Source organism: Terrapene carolina, unplaced genomic scaffold (assembly GCF_002925995.2).
Source record: "Terrapene carolina triunguis isolate 2854851 unplaced genomic scaffold, T_m_triunguis-2.0 Scaffold113, whole genome shotgun sequence".
NCBI lineage: Eukaryota > Metazoa > Chordata > Testudines > Emydidae > Terrapene > Terrapene triunguis.
In genome coordinates this window covers 2,272,589-2,283,406 of record NW_020664464.1, presented here as the reverse complement: position 1 = coordinate 2,283,406, position 10,818 = coordinate 2,272,589, and the positions used below count along the sequence as shown (strand labels likewise).

At 38.1% G+C, this 10,818-nt stretch overlaps 1 protein-coding gene across 5 annotated transcripts in view; it reads left to right on the top strand.

Moving 5' to 3' along the window:
- NFIB (nuclear factor I B) overlaps positions 1–10,818 on the top strand; it is a 207,022-nt gene that overhangs the window by 194,190 nt on the left and 2,014 nt on the right. For 2 of the 5 annotated variants that reach the window (XM_024211051.2, XM_024211053.2), the window contains exon 12: positions 6,157–10,818. This exon is cut by the window's right edge and continues 2,014 nt beyond it. In XM_024211051.2, coding sequence (XP_024066819.1) covers positions 6,157–6,286 — 130 coding nt within the window. In that variant the 3' untranslated portion in view covers positions 6,287–10,818. The remainder of the gene's footprint in view (positions 1–6,156) is intronic. The other 3 variants (XM_024211054.3, XM_024211056.3, XM_029911702.1) reach the window with 2 other exon arrangements.

Genomic DNA, 10,818 nt, shown 5'->3' with positions numbered 1-10,818 from the left:
TAATAAATTTGTTAGTCTCTAAGGTGCCACAAGTACTCCTGTTCTTTTTTGCGGATACAGACTAACACGGCTGCTACTCTGAAACCTGTCCTTGTTTAGTGACGGTGGTTTTAAGTAAGTTAAGATGTATACCCGGACTTTTTCCTTGGAGCATATTTTGTGGTATCTGAGTGCCCCGCTGTAGATAATAGATTTCTTGGTGTGCTTGGGATGGTTACTGAATCTGTGAAGGTAAGTGTGGCAATCTGTGGATTTTGGACACCTAGGATAAAAATATCATTGATGTACCTCGAAAAAAAAAAAAAGGCAGAATAACTCTTCTAGTTCTCCCCATGTTAGTCTGGTATCAGATTCTGTGGTGGGGCAATAGTTCAGTTCCTTGGAGAGTACAGATAATTCAGCTCTGATTAGGGGTAGTCTTGACAAATTGATGATGTTGGAGTGTCACATAGGATCCAGATGGTGGGTCTTCATGTTATGGTTTCTCCTGGAGGTGGTGTTCTGTGGGTAGCTCCCCACAGCAGCACCTGTAGTTGGTTCCCTTTTTTGTTTTTGTGTTGGAGGGCTGTCATCAGGTTTTTTGAGATGCATTGATGATATTTTCATTCTCTGGACAGACACCTAAACTCCCTCATAGATTTCCACCACAACTTCAGCAACCATCACCTATCCATTAAACTCTCTCTACAACACTCCCACACTAGCATCCACCTCCTGGACACCACTATAAGGTTCAACAGTGGAACTCTACAGGCAACTATGTATAAGAAACCCCTTGAAATATGTGTTAACTACTTATGCTAAATAATCCGATCCACCTTGTATTTAGCTGTGACACTCAGGGTACTTTTCCCAGACCTTAAAGAGAGTTCTGCATAAGCTAGAAAGCTTGTCTCTTTCACCAATGGAAGTTGGTCCAATAAAAGATATTACCTCACCACCTTGTTTAGTATCCTGGGACCAACACAGCTACAACAACACGGCATGGAACAAGTTTGTAGCTTATCCTCTTATCTAGCGGGCAATTATTCATGTCACAAAACCTATGAGCACAGGGCTCAATGATATCTTTTAGTCAGATTGCATAGTAAGCAGTGTTCCCTCTAATTTTTTCCACCTATGTGCGGAATGAATTTTGTTGTGTACCAGTATGGAGGTGATGTGTCACACATAACCTCCTTGGTGAACATAACAAAATTCATGTGGTGGGTGGGGCCGAAGGGTTCAGTGTGTGTGTGTATGGGGGGGGGCCCAGGGCCGGGGGAGGGGGGTGGGGAGGGGTGGCTCCGGCGGGGAGATGCAGGCTCTGGGGTGGGGCTGGGGATGAGGGGGTTGGGGTGCAGTGGGGCTCCCTGGGTCTACTCTCCCCAGTTCTCTCTCCCCACAGCAGCACCTGGGCTGTGGAGGAGGGGCACCTCTCCCCTGGTCGCAGCAGGGCCAGGCTGACCCAGGGGAAGGGCGCCTGTCCCCCGGCTGCAGCAGGTCCGGGGCTGGGCTGGGTCAGGGCCGGGAGAGGGATGCCATGGCAGGTCCAAGGCTTGGGGAGACTCATCTCTCCCCGCCGCAGCCCTGAGCGCCTGCATGGTGCTTAATAGGCAGCTGTGTACCGTGCAGCTTAGAGGGAACTTAGATAGCAAGGACAGCATGGAGCTGCTCTGTCCCAGAGAGAGCACCAGCCCGTTTGGGGCTGTAGAGGCAACAGATCTTCTCCTACAACTCTCTGTAGCATGCTGCTCACTGCCCTCCTCCCACCAAGCCAATTCATCTGCCTTTTGTGTGATGGGCACAGCTTTGGTGTGCCTTCTCTCTACCCTCCTTCGGGCACCCTGTGGAGGAGAGAGGGGGCAGTGTTTGTGCTTTCCTGAGATCAGGGATTGCAATTCTGCCTGGCAATCTAATCAGCTCACACAATGGTGAGGTGAAGGGAAAGTTATCTATGCTCTTCACACCATTGCTACCCACATAAAGACAAGGCAACATTTGGGACACAATTAGCTGTACTTGGCATTTTTGTTAGGAATCTCTTCAGAAAAGCCAAGGATGCAACAGATGTGGAGATTAAACTTTCTTACTCTCACAGAAGTTCCCTCCCAATCATGGTGGAGGGATGATGTCAGAGCATTGCAGAGAACTTCTATCCAGTCTGCGCCTCTTCTGTGGATAAACAGACGATCTTTCTCTCCAGAACTGTCTGTTTGGGCACATATCATGAGCACTGAATTGCCATCAGTTCTTTCACTCATAGGTGTCTGATCCATCAAGTGGCAGTTGAAAATTCAATTACATTTATCATACATTTTATTGTAAGAAATGCAAAAGTGTGATGAGGCTTCAAAATCTGAAAGACAGACACCAGTATCTTGTAGCTTAAAAGAGCCTGAGTTAGTTGTGATTTAGCATTCTGATTAATATGATTTGTATTATTGCTGCACTCACTGGCTCCAACCTGGATTGGGGCTCCATTGTGGTAGGCACTATACTTATTTCCTCCATTTCGCGTTAATTCCCTTCCCTTTCCTGCATATATTCTTTTATTTGAAATTGACCATTTATAGGTGGCAGGACAGGTCTGCCCCAGGAATCGCCATTATATCAAATTGAATTCTCATAAGTATTGTTCCTTAAATGCACGACTAGTTTTGAAAGCTCTAGAAACCATTCACCTGGAAGTGCCAGTACTTGGAAGCAGGATAGATTGCTGGAAAAGACTGTAGGGATCATCCTCCATTACCGGGGGAAGAACTAGCCACTAAACTCAGCAGTTCAGTTTAGATAAAAAATTATCAGACACCTAAGCTGTGATTCCATTTCTAATCAAAGCACTTGTATACCATTGCACTGGCATGTTTTGCCATTTGTTAAGTTATTTTCACTGTTATCCCTAAGAGTATGAACTGGATACCAGAACAGTCTATATCTTATAACTGTTAACCTACATACTGGTAGTAAGAGGCTTATAAAACTCATATGGAATCTGCATAGTGTTAACCTATGAGATTTATTCTTCCCCAAGGATTCATAAACTGTATTGACAAATATATTGCATGCTGCACTTGTGACATGGTCATAATGTAAGATGGGAGGTTTGAAAGGTTTAAATAAACATCTAAATTAAATTTGTTAAACTGCAACAACAGTTTTATTAGACACTTACTACAATTTATTTTTATTGAACATTTTCCAAAAAAATAAAGATCTGTGTCTCCTCTGTATAATACTGGATAAGAAAGCTGCTACACATAGTAATTTGTTCTTTATCAGCATAAACTGCCGTCTTTCATATACTGTAGTCATTAGGAGGTTGTAAACTTAAAAAAAAAAAGTCAGATCAACTTCCAGCCACTAAAGTACACAGTGAATTCTCCAAAAAGATAACCTGTAAGCAGTTTATCTGGACTTCTTCTTTGCAATGCAAATTATTTTCATTTCCAATCCCATGTTGAATCTGCCACAGAATTTACATTCTTTTAGTTACTCTTCTGTTTTAAGTGGCTAAGACCATAAATCCTGTGCAGTCTCTCTTTTAGAATGTTTTTATTTATTTATTGCAATTTTCTATTATTACAGTTTCCCATACACAGATCAGCATGGAATCATTTTGATTGTTTTTACTAGCTGTCACCTCATCATGCATTTTTAACATTGCTCACATTAAAATGGGATAATGAACAAAAATGCATTTTTGGACACAAATAGTGAAGGAAGATGAAGAGAGATAGGTTGAAACAATTAAGCCTCTTACGTGAGATCTTGGTATTGAATATTTTTTAGGAACCATAATCTTTTCATCAGATCATATTGGGCAAATCTTTCATGTATAAATGGATTTAACTCTTTGTGCATGTTTTAAGATTTATTGCGTAACTATCTCCATTTTTGAATATCGAGGAGAATAAAAATTCTTTCTTAGGCAAACAACAATAAAACATTGAGTTCACCAAAGTTCACAGAAATCTTTTTGAGGAAATAGGAAATTTAAGATGATCATGAAGTTTTACTAGAATTGCAAGATCTAAAAACTCATGTGAAAAATAGCAACACTTGTGGGCAGCTTTCTAGTGGGATACACGTTAGCATTCAAGGATTTGTATATTTTGAAAAATCTGTTGGGTGGTATTGTTTCTATAGACATTATTACATACATCTCATTGTGATCATGATCCATATAATTCACTGAGGCAGACCAATCTTGCTCTGATGGGAGTTTTACCATTGATTTCAAAGAGAGCAAGATTGTGAATTTAAGCCAAAATTTTCAAACTTGGGTGTGTAAAGTTAGTAATCTAAATACACGTGGTCTGATTTTCAGAGGTGCTAAGCACATGTAGCTCACATCAAAGTCAAAATTTAGAAATTTTGGCTTTAGTTCCTATATTACACAGAAGTATACTTCCAAATAAACTGTGTTAAAGAGATGACGAAGAAAACGATATTTGACTAAAGGGAAAAGGCTACTTTCCCCCTATAGTATTAATTCCCTGAGGAACATGTTCAATAGACTTTTCAAAATAATTATACTTTTCTATATTTGCATATCAAGAAAAGATTGCACAAACGGCCAAATATAATCGTAATTATTATTTATACATTTTAAGATCGATAAAGAGGGTCTGTTTTCCCCTTAATGCATACCCCTAACTCACATTTGCACTAACCAAGCATGTGCATGTATTTGGGGAAACAGGATCATGAAGGAATGATCAAGGAAATGGGAGGAAAAAATAACTATAGCGTCCCTCATGAAAAAATATAATATGGGTATCAGATTTCAAAGTAAAGCATGTGCAAATGTTTTGCACAAAAAGTACATATCAGATACACAATGTGTGTTCACAGATTAGACTTGTGTGCACTTGGATAGACAGGTGTCAAATGGCTACATGAGTATGCAAATATCTAGTGTGCACACACCCACTGGGTATTTGAGAACATTTGGTGTAATAAAATAGGTATAAATTAATTGCTTGCACAGGTGTGCATGCCTCATTTTGACAATCTGAATGTATGTTTCCATTTGATATAATGGCCTCTCTTATCATGCTTATGTTTGCTGAACAATATATGGCCAGACTTTCCAAAAAGCTCATTATATATCAGCTTCCTGTTAGGCACCTACATAAAAGGCTGGATCTTCAAAGAGCTCAGGTCTTTCCAAAGAGCTTTTTGGAAAATCTGGCCCCAATTGTCAGCACTGTACACTTTTGGAAATCTGACCTGGAATGAATAATCTTGCAAATACTTTGCCACTGGGTATAATGATTATTATTGATAGTTACTACTTGGTAAAAAATTGCAAGTTAATGGGACTTAGATTCCTTAGTGACACAGGTGCCATTGAATATGGGATGTAGGTTTCTAGTCACTAAGACACTTTTGAAAATGTTGCTCTACTGTGACTTTAGTGGACCTACTCATGGTCGTAATTTCTACATGTGACAGTAAGTATTTGTATATTGGGCCCTAAGTTATCTGGTGTTCCTTGGCTATTGCCATGGGACTGTAATAAGGAATGCACCCTGCTTTTGAAAATGTCTAAAAAAAGTATGTTTTCATGCATTAAAGCTAAAAACATTTCTTCTTCATCAGAGTCTGCTCCATTTTGGACTCATGCACCTCACAGGCATATAATATAATGGAGAAAGGGGTTGAATTGTGTGATAGAGGGGATAGAAGATTTATTAAATCACAGAAGAGATTTATATTATACATTAAATGTGTATTTTGTGTTCTGGTAATAAGCAATATAACAGGTACACTATAACGGATTGACTAGTTCTTAAAATCAGAGAAGCAGTTTCATATGAGTTTTCATAATGTAGTTTTTTGTACCTGCTCCATAAACTTGCCTCTTTAACTTGTCTGGGGCTCTCATGGAATAAGCAGGCTATTTAGTGTATGTTTACAATAATTCATATTAACACATTTACTTTTGTCTTTCAGTTGAGTTTGCAAAGGAAATTGTACACACTTGAAGTTCAAGTGGCATTCACAAATTTACCATCTTAAATTTATCTTAAATAGTATTATTTATAATGAATACTAATCTGAGTCTTAATCAAATTTATTATGTTCTTATTGTTGCAACATTCTTAATCTTTATTTTGTTCTCTCTCTCTCTCTCTCTCTCTCTCTCTCTCTCTCTCTCTCTCTCAACAGTCCTGGTACCTGGGCTAGCTTGGTCCCTTTTCAAGTATCAAACAGGACACCAATCCTGCCGACAAATGTCCAAAATTATGGTTTGAACATAATTGGAGAGCCTTTCCTTCAAGCAGAAACAAGCAACTGAGGGAAAATGAAAAAAAACACAAAAATTTAAAAGAAAAAAAGAAAGGAAGACAGGACAAAAAATGAAACTGAAGAAAGAAGAAAAATAGACCAGCAATTGCAGCATTTACAATCACTAATTCCCTTAAGGTTGAAACTGTAATGACATAAAAAGGGTCGATGATATTTCACTGATGGGTAGAATGCAGCCTCTGCTAAGTAGCCTTTGTTATATGAAGTCCGCTGGGAAATAGATGTTCTGTCTCTGACAATATATTTTAACTGACTTTCTAGATGCCTTAATATTTGCATGATAAGCTAGTTTTATTGGTTTAGTATTCTTGTTGTTTACGCATGGGATCACTATTCCTAGTTATCTCACAAAACAAAGGCTAGGCGGCAGCAACAGAGCTGCAAGAGGACAAGGGCTGTGAGACAGCCATTTTCTCAACACTCTGATTTCTAAAAGTTAAAAAAAATAAACTCTGTAGCCTTTAGTTATCAGTACAGATTTATTAAACTTTGGCCCTTAACCCAGCCTTTTCTAGCGTGTTACCTAGGTTGGAATTTTCAAAGTCAGTATGAGCCCAGGCTCTCTGGAAAAAATGCCTCTCTGTAGGTAAAAGTGTTATCTCCTCTTGCAACAGTAAAAAATAATTTACCTTTTTACCCACTAAAGAAATACTTACAGAGGCAAGTGCAATTTAAAAATTATATCTAAAGGGGAACATCATTATAAGTCCTTCAGCCCTTGGACTCTAAATTGAGGGGATTAAAAAAAAAGAATTTAAAATTACTTTGCGCAAATTTATTTTCCCCTCAGTTTTGAGGGCATTAAATCAAGACAAATCATGTCATTGAGAGAAGAAATTAATGGAAACACAGCACTTATGTTGGTTTAGCTGCTGCCTCCATAGAGGGGTAGGATTTATTTATTTAAAGTTACTGGTTGCATCAATAACCCATAGGGTGTATGTAAAGTTCTATAAAATCTGCATCATAGAGACGAAGAAAAAGGCAAATCCATGTCACACAGGCAAAGCTTACAGTTTACTGACTGGGAATAGCAGGGTGGGGGGTAAAATATATATAAACATGCACTCTTACGAAAAAATAAATCTAATCACAGGGTGCTGAAAACTTGCATGGTGCTTTCAGAAATTAGCCTTGTTCAACACATTTCTCATATTGACAGAACAGTAACGTGCATGGGCAGACACATTTTGCCTCTATGTCTCTTAAAACTAATTAATTGATTAAAAATACTCTTTCCAGTAATCCTAATTTGCACGAAGTTATAATGTCCACATTACGTGCCTTGCCTTGAAATCTTAAAAAAAAAAAAAAAAAAAAAAAAAAGTGACATCACTCTACTTGTTTTGCTGCATTTATTATTTTAAATCTTTACCATTTTTATGACAAAATATTTTGTACTCCAGATGGGGGGAAAAAGTGTGACATCATGGATTTTTTAGACAGTTATACCTTTATCTCACATTTATAAAGCATATCATGGCTGTGTATAGTTGCCGCTTAAAAATTGTAATCGACCAGCAATATTTTCAGTATTTTGGTGTTTTTTCTATTAACCTTTCATGTTTTTCATCTTCCAATTAATATTTGGGGGGGGGGGTGTTCAAATTTATACGAATTATGCAATACCAAGTTTTGCCTATGTAGGTAGTGCTTTTAGCTGTATTGGTTATTATAGGTAAGTACACAGATTTAAAAGAGAAAAAAAAAGAATAATGTATGCTTTTTTTTTGTTTGTTTTAATTGACCAAAGTGGGTACTGCTATTTTTGCAGTGTGATGAGGTCCTTTTGTGTACTGAGAGATGGACAGGGGATTTTTTTTTATACATATATATATATATATATATATTCTGGGGAGGGTGGGGAGGATTTTTAACACTTTACAGTGTAGCTGTGAAGCAGTGCACCCTTAGCCAGGCAAGGGCTGCAAAGCGACTGTTCTGCCTACTGTGACAAACTTTCAAATAGGTTCCCTCTTTTTAACTTCCCACCTGGGGTGCAAGCTGAACTCATTTCTGGATTTAAAAAAAAAAAAAAAAGGATTCTGTTGGAGGCAGACTTGACTTGAGGAAATTGTTTTACTTTTTTATTTCGAGAGGTCAAGACCCACAGTGAGACTGAGTCTCTTTCATTTATGGCAAAGATATGGTATCCCAAAATGTACACTTTTAGAGGGTGTTTTTAGCTAGAATGACATGGAAACACACTGTCTTCTATGAGATGCACGTACTAGGCCACATTCTTTGTTGGTGTAACTCTGTTGATTTCAGTTGACTCCAAAGGAGTTATGCCAGCAGAGAATTTGGAGCACTGTATTAAATGACTGGTGAATACTCTTTTTCCCTATGTCAAAGAGTTGGGGTCTTTTTTAGTTTATTAACACACAACATCTGAATTACAGGCACCTACATTAGCAAACAGATGCCACAGGTTTAGAATTTCTTCACATACAAAAGGTCAGATGGAAAGCTGCAGTTCTGTACTGTAACTTGAATGGAATTAGAATACAATGTAAAGAAAAGTTTATTTCAAGTAAAGTAAAATCTTACAGACTAGTGGGCCTAATGCTGCAAACCTTATGTACATAAGGACTCCACTTTACAGCTCAACTTTCCCATCAATGCACACCCTTTTATTAGGGTGCGAATGCAGGGGAGAATAGACTGCTGAGCATTGAGCCCCCTCTGGGATAACTGAGCCCATAAAGGCTGCTTCTATTCTAGCTTTGTCTTGAAATTTCCCGTTATTGATCTACCACTGGGATGCAGCTCTAACAATGGTAGCACTGCTGAGCGGTCTAGTGGCTACTAGGTGCTGGCAGTTTTACTACTGTGTCATCCAACCCTGCTCAGAGCTAGTCCAGATGACAATATAGCTAAAAACAGTGGCAGCTGCCAGCACCTTGTCTCCACTAGCGCTCCCACCATCATTGCTACCTCCATTGGAGCTGTATCAGTGGGACGTGTTATGAGAAAGCTGTGTAGGCAAGGCCTAAAAGGCAACAGAGAGAGAAAGTAGAAAATAAAAAAACCCTCAAGATTTATATTTAGCTAAATTAAAAAAAAAAAGAAACCAGCTTTATGTTGCTCTTTTTCTGAGCCCCATAGTAAGTGAATTTATTCACTAAGTAAGCGGCTGTTAAGACTAACTGAAACGTAGTAACAACCTTGAGGATCCCTTAGGCTGTGGCCTGATAAAATAAGCTACGTATTGTTCTCTCAGCACATCACTTAATAATGAACAGTTATGAAACATGGTTATGTGCTGGAGAACTGTATTTGATTATCCCATTCAGTAAGATGTCCCTTTAAACTTTGACTAGCACAGCAGGATGAAACCAAGGCAAGTCCAGACAATAAAGTGCAATAATTTAAATGATGCTTATCCTTGTAGATGGCGGATGCTCTTAACTAAACTTTTCATGTATCTTTGACCTATGGTGTGAACAAATCAAGCTTACAAACACAGACTTTTTTTTTTTTTTAAAGTCACATTTGCTCTGTGTGAATGAATTTTCCTCAGTGGAATGTTAAGTGACTCTGTGGGTTTTTCTGCCTACCTCTTTAATAGAAAGGCCTGTTTTGAAAAAAGAAACCCAAACTTCCTTTTCTTTTCTTTTTTTTGCTTTTTCTTTTCTTTCTTTTTTTTCCCCTAAGTTCAAGAGTCAAAAAATTAAGAAAATATTGAGGACTCAAATCCAGTCTCTAGCCTCCTCCTTCACCAGGAAGTGTATTCTGACTAAATCAAGCCACCCCGTTCTATGTGCACTGTTCTGCCTTTAGTAAGTTGCTTTGCAGCCCTAGCCTTATGGCTGTACCACTGAAGTGTGTTTCCCCTGGAGTGACATGAACGTTTGAGGCTTGACTAAGGGAAAAAAGAAAAGGCAGTGAAGGAGACTGTACATAAAGACATGGCAAAAATATTAATTATAGCAATATAGTTGTGGGGTGATGTTCAGGTGGGCAGCTCCATTGAAAATATGTGAATGAATCTGTGAAGCTGCAAGTAGCGAGAAGAACGGAGGATCTTCTTAATGAACCACCTACCTTGTAGACAGTAATTTGTACACTGTATAGTTTTGTTAAGAATTTTTTTTAATTAAAGTACCCTTGTTTGTAAAGCTAACTTTTTAACAGTTATAATGGAAATATATGACATTTCCATTTTTAAAGTAAACAAGAATATTCCTTGTTTGGAAACTGGACTTGGGTTAAAACTCTCCAGTTTCTTAATTTATGTATTAAAAAAATCTGTCCACCTTAGGAGTTATTTCGCAGATTCCTACGCTTGAAAAGCCTAGGTTACTAATCCTTTAAAAAAAGTTGTAAATGGAGAAAAGTTATATTTTATGAAGGTTATTTTGTTGTATTTAGTATTGGAAAAGTTGGTTTTCAGAGCATTTCAGAATGTTGGAAGCACCACTGTCTTTTTATTAGTATATATGGCCTTTAGCAAAAGTTTTTTGTGATTGTTACATGATGGTATTTAAGATTAGGTTCACAGAGCAGTCAAGATAGGCA